Genomic DNA, 19,557 nt, shown 5'->3' on the forward strand with positions numbered 1-19,557 from the left:
CGTTCTCATGACGACGACGAGTGCCCGAGGTTGTCGATTACGTAACCACGTCGATCACAAGAGATCCGGACTGTCGACGTCCTCGACCTATGCAGCACAAGCACCCACAAGTTCGCAAATACACAAGACAATCCTCTATCATCGATCATCTATCAATACTAGCTCCTGCCACCTGATACCCGTACCGCAACACCTGAGCCTCTGACCATGGGTCAAGCCTTCAGCGGCGGTTCGAACCCTGCTGTAAGTGTACCAGTAGCTCTCAAAAGCAAGCAGCAACTCTCTCGCCAAGATTGAGGCTAATGTACTCTTCCCGCTCTATATAACTTGCAATCGACTGACAACGTCTCCTCAGGACGGTCAAGTTAATCCTCCACCGGGATATGTGACGCCAGACTTCCCATCACTCTATCGGCCGGACATCATCGGGTACTTCAGTCGACCTAGCGATGGTTATTTCTTGTACTACGCTGAAGGCAAGTCCGGGCCATTACGTTCCGACTCCCCTGAAGACTCGTTATGTTTATGGCCTTGACTCTCTGTACATGATACGCATATCACCTACTTGAACCGCAGACATCTTCCACTTTACCCTCTACTGGCACATGATCTTCCACGCCGCTATATTCGGACTAACCGGAGCATGGTTCACCTTTGTCGCCCTCCTCTCCCCTACATCTAGCGTCGGAGTCCGTTCTTTTGGCACTTTCAACGGCGGCCCTGACGGAGGTGACAGGAATAAGATCAGACGGGCGAGGACGGATTTCAGGACGAACACCGAGGTGGCTGAGGAAGGCGCTTTAGGGATCGGACTGGGATCTGGGATGACTATGGGCATCGATGGAGAAGTCGATCTTGACGATCACAATAGTATCGGGAAGGGCAGGAAAGGGTCGGCTAGCGATAACGACGCTGCCAAAGGTGGACTTCGGAAGAGATCGAGGTCGAGGTCCAGATCTAGGAGGGGGTCTGGCGGTCGACCTATCCGAGGACCGGGGCAGCATAGGGATCCTCTCTGGACATTGGAAGATGAAGTAGAGGCAGCGGAAGAGGAGAGAATGGAGGGAAGGTCTAGACGGGCGTCTAGAGCGGACGGGTTGAAGATCATGGATTTCGCAGAGGGGGCGGACGATATCCCGCTCAGACCGACCAAGAGCGGATTGAGCCGCAGCGGAAGTCAGGGCGGGCCATCGGCCAGGGGATCTTCCTCCTCGATCTTGCACCACCCGAAACCTCGGCATCACGAACAATACCCACGTCATCAAACGAATTCGCTGTTGAGTTCGCATTCGGACCAATCTAGCGAGCTGGAGACACATCCTTCAGAAGCGTTCGCGGATCCGAAGAAAGGTCCGCTCCTGAGGTTACCGCCTCGGACACCTTCTCCGCCTTCGATGAGCCCCGACCCGGAGCCCGACCAAGACTACTCCGCGACAGATGATGGTGATGATCCGGACTTGACCCTTAACAGGCCGATCTCGCATACGGACGTACCGATTCCTAATCAGTCGCAGTATTCTCTACACCGGGAGGAAGATCTAAGTCGGGAGGCTTCTACGGGGAAGTCACAACGAGCCCTTGGAGAGCATGGACATGATGGACAGGAGCATGATCGGTTCGGGCCGATCAAGTCCTTCTTTTCTTCGCACCGCGAACACGACCCAAACCACCCCCGTTCCAACCACATCCATTTACATCGTTCCGACACCGATACAACCACAGGTGCTAAAATACCCCGACACCCCACTCCACGAAGACCTAAACCAAAGCACAGCCGCCGACCCGCTCCAATCTGGCTGGCCGCTCTGCCTTTCCCATTCTTTGCGGTCTGGGGTTTGACGAGCGCGGTGATCATGTCGACCATCATCGGGTTCGTTTTGAGTGCGGTTTATAACACCGCCGGGTTTGAGATGTCTACGTGAGTCGGCTACCCGGCCATCGAAGGATCAGATGCTGAATTTTGAGCGCATCCGACTTTAGCTGGGTTCCTTTCTTGTGGGCCGTCATTGAAGCGTCTTTGGTGATCATCTCGTAAGTGGCCTAAGTTGCACAAGCTTTGCGCAAGTGCTGATAGTGGCCCTATACGATGCTTACTATGGTCGTTTCAGATCTTATTCGACCTTGACGTCGGTATTATAATTCACATTCTCACAAGGCTGGTGGTATGGTGGTCTTCAACGTTGTAGTACAAACTCAAGAGGCCATTTCTTTTGTCAAGCCGGTTGTATCGATTTCGCCTATAATAAACTTGCGATGGTGCTTCTGCTGCGGGAAAAGACGAGAGTTTCGCTCATTGCTTGAATTGCTTGCCAATTGTGATCGAGGAGATCTGAGCGTTTTGTGAAACGTGCCGATGTCCGCGTCAAATCCGGCGTTCCCGAACTTTGGTTGATATCCCTCATCACCATCATCCTTCCTCTACCTTAGCCACAAGTTCATTGCCTTATCTCTTGCCATACACCATACCAACCGCCTTTAACAATCAGATATCCGCTGGGAGCATCGCGCATTCCTGCTTGTTGTTTATTACCTCAGCGATCTACGACCTAAACCTGCGGATCTGGACACATCACATCGATACAATGGCACTCGTCGTAATCTCAGGATACCCTTCTTCCGGGAAATCAACCCGGGCGGAGCAAATGAAGACGGACTACGAACGACGAATACGAGAGAACGACGGAGTTGTAGATGGGATCCGGGAGGTCGTTATCATCAACGATATCGACTATGACGGCCGCAAGCCTTATGATAGTGAGTCGGTCGTCTTATCATTACGGAACGGTTCGACGTCAAGCTGACCTTGTCCACCCAGCTTAGACTCCCTCACGGAGAAACCCGCTCGAGCACACGTCTTTACGCAGGTCACTCGTATGCTCTCCCCATCACGCCTGGTCATCCTGGACGGTCTCAACTACATCAAAGGGTTCCGGTATCAGCTTTGGTGTGCGGCTAGGGAAGCGAGGGTGCGGCAGGCTACGTGTTATGTCGCTGCGCCTGAAGAGGTGTGTAGGAGGTTTGAAGCAACGAAGAATGAGGAGGATCGGTACAAGCCAGAAACGTGAGCTCCTCTGGCTAAAGTGTCTGATTGGGAGCATCCAGAGGCTCATTGATATCATCATCGAATTGATCAGGCTGGACAACCTCTTCATGCGGTTCGAAGAACCTTCCTCAATGGTCAGATGGGATTCTCCGTTATTCAGTATAGCGTGGGACGACGATATCTTGAACGAAAGCGCGTCAGGCGAGGTGCAGGGGGAGTCGGTGGCTGAATTCCGACGGAATACGACTCTGGATGATATTTGGGCTGCTGTGACGACGGGAGCGAAGAAAGGGCCGACGGCGGCGGTTGCTCAGGTGAGTCTGCGAGCAGATCTGCGCGGTATCGGGATGTCAAGTTCGTCGCCGATGCATTGGCGTTTGTTATGTTACAGGCGACAAAACCTCCACCGGACGCCCTGCAGGTCTTAACCAAGACGACGTCTTCCCTCCTCTCAGCTCTTCAAACACACCTCGCTATGAACCCATCCCCTTCTCCCGCTTTTCCCCTTCTGACGACCGGCTCCTCAACCTCGAAATCGAAATCGAAGTCACCCGGGGAAAAGTTCCTGATCCACCTCCCACCGCGAGCGGTCTCGCCGAGCGAACTTCAACGCCTGAAACGGCAGTTCGAAGGGATTCAGAAACGTGCTCTCGTCAGCGGAGGTACAGGGGCGAGGGAGGGAACATGGACGGAAGAGGCGATCTCGGAGAGGTTCGCTAGGTATTTGATGGAGTGTTGGGGGAGTAGCATACATTGAGCCTTGGGAACATCGCGGGGACTGTTGGTCCTCCCAGTATGGGACGGATTTTGAGTATATCTTGGTACGGGTATCTACATGACTACTATATCGTCCTGGCCATACTCCTGTATCTTTGCGCATAAACTCGTTCAGGGTTCATAGGTCTTTGCGACGATGCTGGGATTAAAAGGAAGGCAGCAGGGCGACGCGCATCGTCACCCTTCCCCTCTCCGGCGATGACCGGGTTCGCGAGTTTGTTGATGATGATCGTTGTTTGATGATTCAAACTGATCTGGGACTTGGACCTACCTTTCGGTCAAGACAGACCCTTCATCTTCACAGCTACCATACTTCACTGAATCGTTACATCAACAGCGAGCGAGCTCAAGATACTCTGTAAAGCGACACCTCACACTCTACTCGAAAGCCTCGACCACATATCCAAAACACGGCCAACACACTTGCGAGAATTGATCGGAAGGTCTCGTCATCTTCTTCAGAATGGTGCGTTCCCACCTGACGAAAACCCATAGGGAGAAGCTAACTTATCGTTGCCAAATCTTTGCAGAGTCAAGAAGTGGGCAAGATGAAAGACGACAGAGCGGAAACCGAGCTGTTGGACGCTCTGTTGTCAGAACCGACGATCAAGTTTGGGAATCTGATGAACGGCAAGTCGCAACAAAAATTCTTGGATTGACCTTGACACGGAGCTGACGACAAGACGCGTCTTATCGAATGACAGTTATTGAATCTTTCGAGAGAGCTCGAGGTTCCGAACTCTTCTTCAATTTGAACGAGAGGGAGCGGACCCAGGCCTTTTTCAACAAGTGCGCGAATGACGAGACGCCCAAAGACAATGCTATCCAGATCATCAAGATGTTGCAGATGGAAGCCGACCGGATGACATCAGAAAGTGAGGGAAATCATGACAAGTCGGACGATAGCATCAAGGAGGTCTTCGGTGACAAGCTCAAACATGGCAAGGAGGATGACGATACGAAGAACGCGCCGCCTTCCTCCTTCAAGGATTTGCAAGGGAGGAGAAGGACTAGCAACGAATACCGCATTCGAGGGATGAACGACAACTCGAGCTCGGATGGAAGCGAGATGGACGTCGAAGAGAGCTTGTTGGTCAACGAAAAAGAACCTCTCGGTGGCGATCTCAGCATCATCTCGCAGGTTGATGAAGCTGAACCATCCAGACCCACCTCGAGGTTGGAGAAACGTTCCGCATCTCGCCTGTCGATCAATACCAACATTCCGACAACCCCGGAACATCTAGCACGACACCGTGCAAAGACCGCTCAGGGCGTCTCTTTCCCCACCGAACGCATCCTCTCCCCACCCAGCGCGACATTTACATCAGGGATCCCTCGAGCCAGTCGAAGGTCTGACCCTTCCAGGCCCGCCGTCGCTCAACCCGTGGCTTCCGGCTCCAGGGGCACGGCTCCACCTTCATCGTTCGCCTTTGGGAGTCCGGGTAAAGCCAAAAGCGGAAGGGCTAGATCAGGATCGGCAGATGGGTCGACCAGGATCGGGCAGCCCGCGCCGGGTGCTTCGTTCGGAATGGGAGTTGGGTATAGCACTGGGATCGGAGGGATATCGCGGCCTCCTTCGGTGGCTAGGTCGAGGAGGGAGAGTCAGGAGACGATCGTCGATGGAGATATGGTGTTTGACAAGCACGAGGTGAGTTGCAGACACAGAATTTACAGCCGTAACATCGAGCTAATATCAAAACTCACTTGATGCTCGTCAGAGACACTCTACTTCGAACCGCTCGCAACCGGGACTGAACCGTCCCCGACCTCCCCGCCAGACCTCGGCTCAACGTAAACAACCTTTAGCTTTTCCCCGCTCGAGCTCGGGTAGCAGCCCCGCTACTCCCGGCTCACCCGATTTGAAGGAGATGAAACTTCCCGACGTCTCCTTGCTGGATGATCAATCGTTTGTCGGCGAGTTGACCCAGACGGCGGAGGAGTATGAGCCCGGGATCGTTCAGGCCGAGGCCGACATCTCTAGGATGGGCAGGGGTAGTATCGCGGATACCACTATGGATCTGAACGCGGGGATGGCCAGCTTAGACGATGGGTACAACATGTATGGGATGGATTACGGAGAGGGCGTAGGAGGCAGGAGGAGGAAAATTAGTGGCGAGAGGATGAAGAGGATTTCGGTCAGTTTCCGTCTGCATTCCAACTTGCACAACTTCGACCGTCGCTGATTCGCTTTGAGATATCCAACAGACGGATTCGACGAGTTCGATGGTCATCAGGGCCAAGGTGGACCAGCTCGAAGGCGAGAACCAAGAATTGAACAACAAGAACCGGGTCTTGGAGGACAAGTTGACTGCGCAAGGGTGAGTCTGGAACGAGATCAGATTTCGTAGAATCGTCGGCTGTAACGTATCGCGTTGTAGTAATGACAACGAAACGATGCAAGGGAGGATGCTCGATCTGGAGAACAACCTCAGGGACGAGACGACCGAAAAGAAGAGGTTGGAGAGGGAGATCAAAGCGAAGGATAGGGAAAACCAGACGGCGCTGACCGAGGTGAGAGATAACGGTACTGAGTCGCTCGTCTCGCAAAGGATGTTTGCTGATACGAGACCTCGAGTTCAGCTGGAGCACAAACTATCGACAACGCAGGAACAGCTGAGAGATCTAAAGTCTGCTTTGGCCAGCTCGACATCGACGAATAATAAGCTGAAAGGTGCGTTCACAGAAGCACCATCGGCAAACTTGATGAATATGTAGCTAACCCGACGATACAATCAACGCACTGGCCTCGATAGACGAGGTACAAGACTTGACGCGGGCGATCAGGGATAAGGAGGATGAAATTTCGAATCTGATGAGCGATCTAAGCGAACTCAAGGAGGATAAGGATTCGGTAAGATGACCTACTCGAAATCCATGCCGTCCGAGCTGACCAGGCGCACACCTGTGGACAGCTTGCGAGGGACCTGCAAGACTTGTCCCAACGATACGACCAAAACACAACCCAGCTGGACAGCGTGCGTCAGCACAATCGCGAGCTGAAGCAGCAGTTGCAGCAACAAGACGAGCTACAAGAGACGATCAATAATCTGAACCAAGAGGTCGGGGATCTGAGGTTGAGACTGAGCCATTCGCATGCCAGGGGAGGCACCGAGACGAGCGCGTTCGGGAATGGAGATGCGGTATTAGGGGGTGGTGTGGGTGGAATGACCGCGAGGGCGAAGAGAAGTTTGGCTACCGAGTTGGGTGATGGACTCGATGAAGAGGATGACGAAGAGGAGCAAGAGGCAGCGGCCGGCGGCCGGGAGGAATATGTCCAAGGTGAAGACGGTGTGACGACGATCTACCATACTACCACGGTCAGGCGGGTCGTAGTAAGCCTCCGTATTAGCGCTTCCCGTTATAACTCAGAACGGCCTTGCTGATTTGATATCCTCATGCTCCATAGCGACCCCGCACGACGAGCCAACAACAAACAAGCAAGGCCGATCAACCCGCCATAGCAGAAGAGATCCACCATACCGACCGCACCATCAGTTACACGGACCGTTCGACCTCTCCACCTCCGTCCCGAGCCATGGCGGATGCGTTCAGCCAGACGGACGAGTCTCACAACTTGGGCGCGATGTTGCCCCCCTATACGCCTAGGCCGGAGAGCGAGATCGTCTCCAGTGCTATCGAGAAGGTTCATCCGAAGTTGGTCCCCCTGACCGACTCTGGCTCTGGGCCCAATTCGGCCTCTTCCGATGACGGTCATGGACATGGTCGTGCTGATGATACGGCGGACGGGACGTTGGAAGGTATGGCCAAGATCGCACAGATGTACGCGGGGTTGTGTGCCGAGGTGGGCGTTCGGTGCGAGGTCTTGGAAGAGGCTCTGAAGGTCAGGCAAGAACAGGTCATCGGACGATTAAGCGAGGGTAAGTTGGGATACTTGATCTTGTCGTTTTTGCTCCTCTATTTCCGGGGTAGAAGATGTCGGTCGAATTGAGATGCTGACGAGACATTTTGATGTGGTTCAGAGAGGGAAAAGAATCCTTCCGACCCCGCGGTGTCGATCACCGATGCTGAAGCTAAAGTCGAGGTCGAGGACATTGTCAGGCCAGATTTGACCTCTGAGATCGCTGCTCGAGTTCCGACACACAACGACGTCGAGGTGAAGAGGAAGAGCGGGACGTTGAGCTGGATCAAGACGATCTGCTTGGTATTGCCTGCGGTCATCTTGGGGTGGATGCGTGAGTCTTGAGCTTGCGTCCTGGGGTTTTGATATTTCGTTTGCCCCTCGACGCTGACCTTCGAAATCGAAATCTTTCACCCGAAAGTGGCCCAAGAATACGCACCCCCTTCTCAAGATTCCTTTGCCCGGTACCTCTTGCTGCATATCATGGCTCGAGGATCGATGCCGGATGGGTTTCTGCAAGGGTCGGTGGTTGATAGGGATATGGGTGGGGAGAGGGTCGTCTGGGGCAGAGTGCCGATTTGATCCAGGGTCGGGGGGAAGACGAAGAAGGAGTGAATTGTGGCTTACGAGGATTGGGGAAATATTTACGAGATACAGGTATAACATGTGCGATTGGCGAATACTTATACGAGCAATAGATTACGAGGACCTATGAATTTTATGAATGTCAATGAAATTGCATGATGTGTCGGAACACATCGCTTCGATCTTTGATCTTCGAACAGATCTGAAACGTGTTTCGCGTCGCCACCCTGCCGATCAACTTGCCGAGGACAGTGACGTGAGGGGCTTTTGCACCGGAAGATTGTCAGGGGCGACGCGCGGCGAGTGGGTTGTTGCCGAGGTAGGGGTGATTTTGTTTCCGCAGTTCCTTGGCTGGCCTGGTTCTCGATCGATCGCCGCGAGTGTGTGTGTGAGAGACGGGCATCAGAGCGATTACACGAGCGGCCATTGCCAGGACCGTGCCATGCATGGACATGAGCGGGCTCATCCTTCATATCCTCGACGATTAGATAGGTGATCCGGCTCTCACTTTCTGCTTCGCTGCTTCTCGACCTTCAACCTTCTTCTCCTGGACTTTATAATATCAAACGGATCTCGTATCAAAGGAAAGGAAAAGGGGAGAAACGAGGCCTCTCTACACGTCATATAACGTTAGCATCCAGGTCATTCCGCTCGGAACGCAGTACATTCCGCCGAGAGCATTGTGCTAAGAATATAGTTTGAAGTCAAGACAGACAGTGAGTATAACCTCCTTCATACTGTTGTCAACAGTCTTTTGCTGTACTGACGAGTACCTGTCTGCCTGTATGTCAGCAAACCCGGGAGCTCAACCTCGCCAAACAAAACCGCAAACCAGAACGAAATCTCAGCACAAACGTTTTCGAAGATGACCGTCCTCAGCACTCTCACCTCGCCGCTCACCTCGGGCTTGCACCTCGCCCAGGGTGTAGGAAACGGAGCCGTCAACCTCGCCAAGGACACCATCGTGCTCGTCGGGGGTACCGTAGCGGGGAATCCTGTCGTAGGAAAGGTCTTGGAGAAGGGGTTGATCAGGTGAGTTTCGGCATGTCCTCAAAGCTGGTCTTTCCATATTCAGCGGCGGTAGAGACGGGTTAGCTGATATGACAATCCGCTGCTTCTTGCGGTTTCGTTTACGATGATTCACAATAGGGTCATGCAGAAACAAGTCCAATACGGGCAACTCACCCTCGTCCTCCCTTCAAACAAGACGTATACCTTCGGCCCATCCCCTCGACCTAGCAAGAATACTGCGTCGACTATCGCTATCAACGAGAACCAGACCAGCAGGCGGACGGGTAAATATGAATACCCAATCTCTTCCGGCTCTTCTTCCCGCGGAGGTGAAGACTCTCAATTCGGAACTCAGACGAATGGGACACAATCGGGCGTCTCTACGCCTCCTACTTCGGTCGACGAGGGATTCCGGGGAAAAGGATCCCGGTTGGATCTCGTCGGGTCTTTCTCCGTCGGTGATGAAGGTGTGAGGGAAGAAGACCAGCCGGTCCCCGTGACCATCCGGGTGAAGAGCTCGACGTTCTTCTTGAGGCTCTTGCTCTCCGGGGACCTTGGGTTCGCAGAGGCTTATATGGCTGGAGAGTGTGATATCTATTACACCGGATCTGAAGCCGAGGTCGAGGTCACGATGGCAGGAATCACGATCGATGATGGGGATGTGAAGGGACAGAGGTTGGACGAGGGGTATTACGGGAACGCGGTCGTCGATGGGTTGAAGGGAGTCAGGGAGGGGGAGGAGTTGTTGGAGCTCTTCAAGGTACGTCTGTAGACTAGAGTATCACGAATTGAGCCTCGTTGACCCGAGCTCTTTCTCGCAGATCGCCATCAGGTCCGACCACCCGGCCTCGACCTCTTCGTACGCCTACCACCTCGCCCATCCCAACGCCTCTTCCTCATCAAGGGGGATCACCGGTGGACTCAATTCTCTGCCCGCTACGATCTTTTCCACGATCGGAAATTACACGACAAATTCGAGCGTGGTGAATAGCGTGAGGAACAGTGTGGGGAATATCAGGGCGCATTACGATATCAGTAATCGGATGTTTGCGAGCTTCTTGAGCGCCGACGTGAGTGGCGAAGCTCTTTGGATATACATCAGGTCGTCGCATCTCGAAGCGGATTCGAGGAGACTGACTACAACGTTCGTCTTCAGATGACCTACTCTTGTGCCATCTTCCCGACGCTCGATGGCGACCTCTCCTCTTCGCTCGAGAACAACGAATTCAACCCGATTTACCAGCCCGACTCTTACCCCTCTGAAGCATCCCACGCCACTACCGACGCGCTCGAGACGGCTCAGTATGCCAAATTGCACCATATCATCAGGAAAGCCAAGATCAGGCGTGGTCATCGGGTACTGGAGATTGGCAGCGGATGGGGGAGCATGGCCATCGAGGCTGTGAGGTTGACGGGGTGTACGGTGGACACGTTGACTCTGAGTACGCAGCAAAAGGTTTTGGCTGAGGAGAGGATCCGGAAGGCGGGACTGCAAGATAGTATCAAGGTGCACTTGATGGATTTCAGGAGGTACGTCCGAGCATTCCATCATCAATTTCGATAGCCAGGTCGGTCTTGCTGATCTCTCTGACCTGACAATTCTACGTGCAGCATTCCGGAATCGTGGAAACACTCGTTCGACCGGCTCGTCTCTGTCGAGATGCTCGAAGCCGTCGGCAAGGAATACATCGAGCCGTACTTCAAGATGATCGACGAGGTGTTGAACGAGAGTGGGGTGGCCGTGTTCCAGGTCATCACCATCCCAGAGTCCAGGTTTGAGAACTGTGAGTCGAGTCCGGGTCACTTCCCCTTGTGGGTGGAGGTCCGCGGAGTGCTGATGATGACAATCTTGCGGGACAGATTCGAATAATGCGGATTTCATCCAAAAGTGGAGGTGAGCATTCCGAGATCGCGATGTAATGTTGCCTGAGCTAATCTCGTCGATTCTGACCTCTTTTGCAGTGCGTTTGTCTGCTATACGACTTGAACAAAGGTATTGATCTGGATCTGACTGACCTTCTCCGTCTTCACTCTCATAGTCTTCCCAGGTGGATTCTTGCCTAGCGTCGCTTATACCTCAGAGATGATCAGCAAGGGTAGTCAGAACAGACTCACCATCGACTCGATAGTCAACATCGGCGTATGTACTCGCCCTCAAATCATTCTCTTCCCGTATTTCCACTGACATATCTTGGTTGCTTCTGCACGCAGCCACACTACGCGAGGACCTTGCGAGAATGGAGGTTGAGGTTCTTGAAAAACTTTGATCGTGATATCAGGCCGGCGTTGCGGGACGAGCACCCGGAAATGTCACCAGCCGATGTCGAGGTGTTCAAGCGGAAATGGATCTGTAAGCCGGTAGTTCTTTTAGTAATTTCGCCCATATGTCTCGTCATGCTAATCATCGTGGTTGTTCGTTCTTGTGCGCTCTCAGACTACTTGTGAGTTGCAATGCCTGAACAGATAACCATTCCGCCGCTCGTACTGACCAATCACTATCGTACTCCACTTTCAGCGTCTACTGCGAGATCGGATTCGCCGAACGTCTTATTGGGGATCACATCTTCAGCCTGTCCCGGGAAGGAAACCGGGCTTTCGGGAGCGACGTTTACGCTTGAGATAGATGAGCGTGTCGGTGTATGGATAGGATTTTTGGGCTAGACGGGTACAAGGGGTGGATAGATGAGGGATCGGAAAGAATACCTGGGGAAACTGATGGAACGATTTTGGTCGGACGATCTGTTGACTATTCCGGATGGTTTTGGGTGCAAGGGGATTATATCGGTTATGTGTAGTGTACAAGCTCGAAAAAGATTACGGCGTGGTCTCAATATACCTAGATACAATTGTCCTGTCGTGCAAGAGCGCTCTAGCGGGTCTACTGCCGATCGACGAGACCCCACGTATGTTCCCACAGCTTGTCCATCTGCTCCTTGGTCGCAGGCATCTTTTGCACCTCTCTGCCCTTATCGTCAATGTTGAAGTTGCCCCGACCCTTTGCGTGCACGTCTGCTGATCCTTGCAACAAGCGCTCGGCACAGGTTTCCGGGGGGACCGACATGACCGCGCCGATGAGCTTCATGGGAAGCTTAGCGTAGAGCGGCATGTTCTTGGTCAACAGCGGTGTGGAGACGAAACCGGGGTAGGCGTGAACGAACGTCCTGCCCTCGGATCCGTGACGCTGGGCGAATGCCTGGAGCATACCGTCGTTCATCGCCTGACAATGTCTAGCGGCAGCCGGGACTCCGTAACTGCCAGGTTGAGCCAGGTCGAGGTCTGACCACTTGATACCACCATCGTGAATGTTCGAACCCCGACCATCCAGGACGGAGAGGACTAGCGCTTTGGGTGAAAGAATGGGTTCGAGTTCTCGGACGATGAGCATTCTCGAGTAATAATGCAGGGCCATCTTCTGATCGATATTCTCGGGTGCGGTCGGGGTCCTGCCTTGTAACGTCAGGATCCCCTGAGTGAGAACGAGTATATCGACCTCTTTCAAGTCGGAAGAAGATGACCGGACGTGGGAAGCGTATTCGGCGCAGAACCGCTTGACATCTTTCATCAAGAACGCGTTGATCGGTTGGAAGTCCGTGCCCGGGTATTGTGATATGAGTTCATCGACAGAGGACTTATTTCGTCCGGCGATGGTGAGCTTGGAGGTAGAGGGTAAGGATCGAGCGAGGTTGCTGGCGATGGCGGCACCTGGTGGACAGTGGAGCAAGGCGCATCATGGTTAGCGATTATCTTAGAGTGTGATTCTCGTTCATCGATACCTACCGATACCCGACGTTCCGCCTACGACCAACGCTCGAGCAGGACCAGAGAAGATGGAGGACATGATTGCTCGTTTTTTGAATGCAGCAAGTGGCAGGTGGTTGAGTAGTGAGGTGAAAGTTGTTCGTCAAAGCAGCTGATCTTATACGTAGCACAGGACATACGCAGCGCGCAGCAAGTAGTATAGGTCGGCCGCCGCTCGATGATGAATCAGGTCGGCAGAGGGATCAACAACGATCACGTGATCAAATGGGTCGGTCGACTCCGGACAGGCATCAAGGACGAGTTCGTCAAAGACATTCTCAACGTTCTCCCACTGCCTCTGACCGGTAACAGGCTTCTTCCATCAGGTTATCCGCTAATTACCAATCAAGCTCGGCGTTAGATTGTTTGCGAATACCCGCAATTCGGCCGTGGTCATCAGCTCAGGAGCGAGTCAAGCGGGCCATCAGCTTGACCAAACAACATTAATTGTAAGTAACAGATCGATAGACATTCTCGTCAGTACACTAATGATAGAGCTTAGATACTTGATTACATTGAAAGTTTTTGGGCCGACTACTTGCGGAACGGAATTCTGTCTCATCAGCCTGGTCGCGAACGATCTGAACCATCAGCATCTATATACGGCTCCGCTAGCGACTGGAGAAGGCTCTCAGTCGAGTCTTTCGACCATGGATGACGAGCAAAAATGGACGCTACGATGCCCGAGGGGTGGTTCAGTGGAGGTCACTCGGAAGATCCTGATGCTCAGGTGAGCTTCCGACGGGTCGTTAGCTCCGAGCGCTAAAAATTGACGTCTTGCAAATGCTCAGTCCCGTATTCAGAGACATGATGGATATCGGAGAGAGTTCAACGGTGGGAAGGAATGACGACAATGAACGCCCCAAGAAGAGACCGCGAATCGAAAAGGCACAGGAAGAAATCCCCGTTGATGATGACGCTGCCACTTTAGAATGCATGTTCTCACTTCTCGCCAATCCGAAGAGCTCGAATATCAGAGTTTGGAACGTCTCTACGTGGCTAAAGACGCTGGAAATTGCGGACAAGTACGACTACTCCCTTTACGAATCAATATTTCTCGGATCCCTTTGGGAACGGGCCGCAGAAGGCGGTGGGAGCGCATTACGGGTGTTTTCAGCCGCCATCGAGCTCAAGCACGGGGCTCTCGCTCGATACGCCGCGCGCACATATGGAGACTATGCGTGTGGGAGGAGAAAAACTCTACCGGTAACCTGGTCGCTAGGAGTTGTGGAGTTCGTGGGGTTCAGGGCATGGTATTATCTGATTCAGGCGTGCGAGAAGTGCAAACCATTCGCCTGGGACAAGGTTGCGGACCATCTCGAGCTACCTGCCGAGTGAGTTTTAGCGCATCTACCTCTCAGCCGACTTGTCCTGACTGATACCTGAGCCGACTATCGTTCATAGATGGGACGAACAGCCGGTAGACTCGCCTTCTGAGTAGTTTGACCGAGAGAGAGTTTACAGAGCTGGAGAGAGAATCAGACGACCGATAATTCCTGGGGGAAATAACAGATATCGCTACAACCTTACGCATCGATCGCAGAGTGATCGTTTTACGAAAGCCTGATTTACGACGTGTCTTATCATCCTTATGAACATTCATGTATTTCGACGACCTTGCTTCTTGCCCATATTAAAGGAGATCAACCATTACGAACGCTATCACGTGACTTTACTCATGACAAGCCCGACCTTCGCTCAAGTCCGAGTCTGAATCACCTCAAACCCCAAAATACTTCAAACTGAACTAAAGAAATACACTACTGCTATTTCTCGCCTCCATCCACCCTGAGTTCTTGTCACACTGCCGAAGCTATCGGATTTCTGCTAGTACGACGCTGACGTGGAGCTCGATCGAACGCAGTAAGTCTGGGCAAGAACGCGGTGTTTATGGACGATGAGAGTCTTCTGCTCGAATCATACACATCTTGCCATTCTTCCGTGTTCATTGCTCAATCCCAATCATTACAGAAATGGAAGAAACATATGAGCAGACTTTCACCTTGAGGTGCCAGCAGGACAAAGAGGTGGTCGTTACGAGGGGGATCCTTCTCTTAAGGTAAGTACTTCTTGCGACAGTCAGCTAGTGGCCGTTCGCTCACATCTACAACTAGTCCTGTGTTTCGCGACATGCTAGAGGTTGGCAATGCCTCGGCGATCGAGTCACAGATACCATCCGGTTCATCTCAACCAGTGGGGAAGAAGCGGAAAACCACATCTGATCAAGATGAAGATAGGATCCCGGAAGACACGATCCCGGTCGATGACGATGCTGAATCGATGCGCTTGATGTTCAATCTCTTGGAAAATCACAAAGAACCTGTGAAGCTGGATGACCATCCTGTCGCCCGTTTGAAGAACCTCGTTACTCTGGCCGACAAGTACGACCTGGCCCTAGTACCTCGACTATTGATGCAAGTCCTTTGGGACGGCGTCGAAAAGAGCGAGAAATCTGCCTTCAAGGTCTATCAAGTGGCGGTTGCCCTCAAACTCGGAGCTTTGGCACGTTACGCCGTATATCGTTTCGGCAAGACGGAAAGGCCTGAAAAGTTCTCTTGGGCGGTTATCCAAGAGCTCGGTCTAGAGGCGTACAGTTCACTGACAAAGGCCGTCGCAAGACGCTATCCTCCCGGCAACCAGGAAAAGTTCGATTGGAGGATGGTAGAACCTGAATTCATGTTTCCTACCTAGTGCGTCATCAGAGGTTCCGTTTACAAACCGGTTTTATATCCCAATCGTCCACTCTTCAACAGCAGCAAAGCATTCAACTAGCGCCAACAGGCTTAGGCTGCGAAACGAGTTTTGTCGACAGAAACGATAACAGCCTGGGCTCGGCACTCGTTATCCTGTTCTTCCCAATGTGATGGATATGCAAGAGGCCGGAGGCTAGATACAAGGTGGGACTGTCGAGTACTCAACGTGGAGGTGGGTAGATTCGCACACAGGTGGGGGGGGGGGAAGATAAGGGAAGCGGGATATACGAGTATGTGTATAGCAAGTTGATTCGTAATAATGATGTAGAAAATATTGTCCATGATAGGGCTGTACCCTTCGTCTTGTGTTCGTCAACGTCGTTGGACCGATAAGCGCGATCGCTTGTGAGGTCCATATCGTCCATCCGCTACGTCGCCGTATTGAAGGCAAGGCAGGGTTCCGGGGGTTACGGGAGGAGAGGTGGGAAAGGGGAATGGCTCGCGTATGAGCTCCTGATTGATGCTTTCCTCACTTTACGGCCTGACGCCCTGAGGTTCGTCGCTGCCAATGTCTCCCATACCGAGCCCGTACATCTCAGGGCCCTTCTCGACGTCCTCGAACCCTGGCTTGCCCCGCCCGCCATTGAGGCCACCGAGTCGGTATCGGTTGATCTTGGCAGACATCCGCGATGGAGTCTCCTGCTCGGCCGACTTGTAGTAAAGCGCATCCATATGCGGGGTGACAAGCATAGGGGTCTGGTTGGACGCGACGCTGTCGGGTGTGGGCGGGCAGACGGTAGCATCAAAGCTCTGACGCGGCGTCACGTCGTACATCATGCCAGGGGTATCCATCTTCGGCGAGAATCGCTCGAAAGTCGCTTGGGATGACTCTTGGGAGGTGGTCATGGGCGTCGGAGGGGCGACAAAGGTCGCGGAAGAGGGGAGGATCGAGGTCGATAGGATAGTAAAAGGTCCGATAGAGAACGATGATCCGTTGGTACGCACGTACGTCTGGTACGATTGATTCAGAGCGATCCCATAGAAGCCCGCGCAACAGATCATAGCGAGCAAAACTGTGTGATTGAGGTAAATACAGGTCAGGTCAGTCGGCGCGAACAAGAATGGCATGTTGAGACGGCGCTCGGACTCACGTAACTCGTCCGTCAGGCTGCTCGCTAATCCGGCCAAGATGTGCGAGATGAAAGTGCACGTATAGACCACCAGCACGAGTCCGGTAATGGTGAACATGACCAGGTTGAACAAGAGGTTTCTTCGCTCAGAGCCAGGGGTGGATTCCGAGTTGGACATTGCGGGAGGATGCGTTATAAGACAAAGACAGGGGTAATGTCGATGTACTGGATGGAACCGGTCGAAAGCTGAAATGCTTTCGGGTTGTTCGGTTTGTTATGAACGAGGTAGATCGAGGGTAGGTTACGTCCTGAATCCTATCCTACGGAATGGGCAAAGGTATGGTCGATAATCGAGAATAGGTTTATGAATGAGGCTATGTTTATGAAGCGAACGCTAGGCCAAGCAAGGTCGAACCTGGTGCTGTGCTGCGAGTCGAAGAGCGTGTGATTGTCGATTATGTCAAGAGGGTGCCGATAATGTGACGAGGTTGGCAAGGTGAAAATGCCTGGGTTGTCGGGTTTGTATTTACGCGGCGCGGGGTAAGAAAATGGGGTTGAGGTGACGTTGTTCCGTCGAGTAGCGATTGGGATTGATGTAGACTGTCGAAGTCACAGCGGGGCGAGGGGCCCGTTTAGACGTTACGCGCGGTCCGTTTGATGCCCGTTTAGAAATGACTTTTTTCCAGCCCTCTCCGCAAATTTCCGCAATTTTCATGTCGCGAACTAAACCCCGTTTGGGGTCCGTTTAGGGCTTATCAAAAGTCAAGCTTACGTCAGCCTTGTTTGGGGCCTAACCGGGCATGTATTTGACCTGTTCTACATTCATGTAAGACCAACTATGTTCATACGTTCATACCTCTCACTTTACCACTTGTACCAAATCCTAGTAATCGACCTACAAAGGTACTCTAAACCCACCTCAAACTGACAACAATGAGCGGCTTTAGACACAACGCTCCAAGGTGGGATCAACAGTACCCGTTGTCACTTGGGTTGGACGAGATATTGAAACGAGTGGTACGCTAGATGGTCGTCAAACGGGCCTCTCTGAACCCCCACTGATTACCAGCATCAGCCAAAGCGAAAATTTGGCAAGTGCTACTGTACCAAATGTGGACCGGGCGGCGTCGCTATCTTAGGACGGACTTATTACGCCCATTCAGTGGCCGAATGGACCCTGATTGACAACCGGGAATTTGCCAGGCAGAGAGATCTGGATCGACTCGCCGCAGCGACTCACCCCCCTCCAGCTCCCCCTGAGCCAGAAGAGCCAGAAATGCGGCCTATTACACCCCAATCAGAGGGTGTTGATACACCGTTTGAAGCACCAGCAGAAATGTCCCTGGGTGATCATCTTCGGGCCTTCAATGACTTCCCCGAGAACATCAATCCTGATGTGGAACGGTCCTCAAATGACCATCAAACGGACCAAACCGGCCCAGCACTGCACACAGCTCCTGGTCTACACGACGTGATCGACATCTGGCCGAACGATATTCCTCAGTGCTTGCAAGACAGCCCCCTTAGTCAGCCTTTATCAGGTCTGATTAGCGACCAACAAACGGCCGATTTGCCTTTTGTCGAAAGGTTCATCTACACGGTATCGCTTACGCTGGAGGCTGTCGGCGTACCTAGGGATAAAGCAGAATACGCCCTCAAAGCCATGATTTGTGTGGCCAATATGACACTGTTAAAGGCCCGAAGAGACTTCACCGACGAGCAGATCATCGACGACTCGCCCGCACAAACTCTCAAAACAGTCCGCAAGCGAATGGGCATCGATCTGTCTACAATCGCCCATCCTGTTTGCCCAAACAAGGACTGTCAAGCAGTGCTGTATGAAATTACCACGATGTCGACTGCCGCTGGGGCTTTGCAGGGGGTAGAGAAGTGCCCGAAGTGCGGCCTAGACTGGGCCCAACCGGGCTCAACTAGAGGACCATCTACCCCTGCAGTATTTCCGACACTTCCCCTCACCAGCGAGATTGAGAGACTGCTAGCATACCCAGGGGTAGAAGAACTGGCCTTTAACTGGCGTGAAAGGCACGAGGTCGACACCCAACTGGCTAAACATGATTACCCCGACCTGAAAATCTACCGGGACCAGACGGATGGCTCATATTTACATTCACTGCTCGATCCTGACGGGAACAGGGTGGATCAGGGCCCGTTTGAAGGGGTAAAAGAGATATTTGTGAATCTGTCTCTCGACTGGCTCAACATCAACTCGTCATCGCATGGACCTGGATATTCTGTCGGCCCAATCCTACTCCAAATGGGCAATCTTCCGCAGTCAATGAGGGGGCTTCAGGCCATGGTTATGTGTTGCGGTTTGACTCCAGGTAAGCTTTGTTGATCGCTAGCCATTCGTGTACATTGGGTTTAAACGTACTCTTAACAGGCCCGAAAGAACCCAGTAAAATGACCCTTTGGCAATTCATGCTTCCGATCATCATGCAACTTCGTCGGACTTGGGAAAAGCCAGTTTTGATCAGGACGCCAAAGCACCCAGACGGGGTCTTATGTCGCATTTATCTGGCCACAATCAGTTGTGATAGGCCAGCCTTCACGTCGCTCGCTGGGTTTACCGGACAGATGTCGAAGGATCACATTTGTACGCGATGCACCCTTACTGAGGATGGTTTTGCGGCCAATCAAGGT

At 52.7% G+C, this 19,557-nt stretch overlaps 8 protein-coding genes across 8 annotated transcripts; 6 read left to right on the forward strand and 2 right to left on the reverse strand.

Moving 5' to 3' along the window:
- The first annotated feature begins 20 nt into the window (after positions 1-20).
- HD553DRAFT_315534 (uncharacterized protein) lies at positions 21-2,302 on the forward strand. Its single transcript, XM_046180497.1, has 5 exons — positions 21-243; positions 356-476; positions 577-1,918; positions 1,981-2,031; positions 2,109-2,302. Exons 1-5 carry the CDS (start codon positions 208-210, stop codon positions 2,137-2,139), a joined length of 1,581 nt encoding a protein of 526 aa, XP_046034679.1. The 5' UTR covers positions 21-207; the 3' UTR covers positions 2,140-2,302.
- A 160-nt stretch (positions 2,303-2,462) lies between these two features.
- HD553DRAFT_315536 (chromatin associated protein KTI12) lies at positions 2,463-4,086 on the forward strand. The gene is made up of 4 exons (XM_046180498.1): positions 2,463-2,754; positions 2,821-3,061; positions 3,135-3,357; positions 3,435-4,086. Exons 1-4 carry the CDS (start codon positions 2,583-2,585, stop codon positions 3,798-3,800), a joined length of 1,002 nt encoding a protein of 333 aa, XP_046034680.1. The 5' UTR covers positions 2,463-2,582; the 3' UTR covers positions 3,801-4,086.
- A 24-nt stretch (positions 4,087-4,110) lies between these two features.
- On the forward strand, positions 4,111-8,415 carry HD553DRAFT_315538 (uncharacterized protein). Its single transcript, XM_046180499.1, has 12 exons — positions 4,111-4,286; positions 4,351-4,450; positions 4,525-5,468; positions 5,539-5,955; positions 6,026-6,138; positions 6,199-6,331; positions 6,401-6,491; positions 6,574-6,671; positions 6,733-7,152; positions 7,227-7,698; positions 7,801-8,013; positions 8,101-8,415. Exons 1-12 carry the CDS (start codon positions 4,284-4,286, stop codon positions 8,259-8,261), a joined length of 3,165 nt encoding a protein of 1,054 aa, XP_046034681.1. The 5' UTR covers positions 4,111-4,283; the 3' UTR covers positions 8,262-8,415.
- Positions 8,416-8,672: 257 nt separating this feature from the next.
- Positions 8,673-12,100, forward strand: HD553DRAFT_315542 (Mycolic acid cyclopropane synthetase-domain-containing protein). The gene is made up of 11 exons (XM_046180500.1): positions 8,673-8,980; positions 9,057-9,296; positions 9,414-10,035; positions 10,097-10,345; positions 10,432-10,805; positions 10,887-11,059; positions 11,136-11,168; positions 11,315-11,415; positions 11,487-11,625; positions 11,710-11,716; positions 11,791-12,100. The coding sequence occupies exons 2-11, from the start codon at positions 9,130-9,132 to the stop codon at positions 11,891-11,893; spliced, it is 1,968 nt and encodes a 655-aa protein (XP_046034682.1). The 5' UTR covers positions 8,673-8,980; positions 9,057-9,129; the 3' UTR covers positions 11,894-12,100.
- Positions 12,101-13,254, reverse strand: HD553DRAFT_287132 (uncharacterized protein). Its single transcript, XM_046178277.1, has 2 exons — positions 13,053-13,254; positions 12,101-12,977 (listed from the first exon to the last, which is right to left on the reverse strand). The coding sequence occupies exons 1-2, from the start codon at positions 13,111-13,113 to the stop codon at positions 12,154-12,156; spliced, it is 885 nt and encodes a 294-aa protein (XP_046034683.1). The 5' UTR covers positions 13,114-13,254; the 3' UTR covers positions 12,101-12,153.
- A 135-nt stretch (positions 13,255-13,389) lies between these two features.
- On the forward strand, positions 13,390-14,728 carry HD553DRAFT_315544 (uncharacterized protein). Its single transcript, XM_046180501.1, has 4 exons — positions 13,390-13,522; positions 13,596-13,803; positions 13,865-14,407; positions 14,478-14,728. The coding sequence occupies exons 2-4, from the start codon at positions 13,724-13,726 to the stop codon at positions 14,512-14,514; spliced, it is 660 nt and encodes a 219-aa protein (XP_046034684.1). The 5' UTR covers positions 13,390-13,522; positions 13,596-13,723; the 3' UTR covers positions 14,515-14,728.
- Positions 14,729-15,046: 318 nt separating this feature from the next.
- Positions 15,047-16,204, forward strand: HD553DRAFT_359226 (uncharacterized protein; the record flags this gene model as incomplete). Its single annotated transcript, XM_046183933.1, has 2 exons — positions 15,047-15,132; positions 15,188-16,204. The coding sequence occupies 2 exons, from the start codon at positions 15,047-15,049 to the stop codon at positions 15,762-15,764; spliced, it is 663 nt and encodes a 220-aa protein (XP_046034685.1). The 3' UTR covers positions 15,765-16,204.
- On the reverse strand, positions 16,205-17,212 carry HD553DRAFT_81580 (uncharacterized protein). Its single transcript, XM_046184509.1, has 2 exons — positions 16,918-17,212; positions 16,205-16,839 (listed from the first exon to the last, which is right to left on the reverse strand). Exons 1-2 carry the CDS (start codon positions 17,072-17,074, stop codon positions 16,301-16,303), a joined length of 696 nt encoding a protein of 231 aa, XP_046034686.1. The 5' UTR covers positions 17,075-17,212; the 3' UTR covers positions 16,205-16,300.
- Positions 17,213-19,557: the final 2,345 nt, after the last annotated feature.

The sequence above is a fragment of the Filobasidium floriforme genome (assembly GCF_021052385.1).
Source record: "Filobasidium floriforme strain CBS 6241 chromosome Unknown HD553scaffold_18, whole genome shotgun sequence".
NCBI classification, from domain to species: Eukaryota; Fungi; Basidiomycota; class Tremellomycetes; order Filobasidiales; family Filobasidiaceae; genus Filobasidium; species Filobasidium floriforme.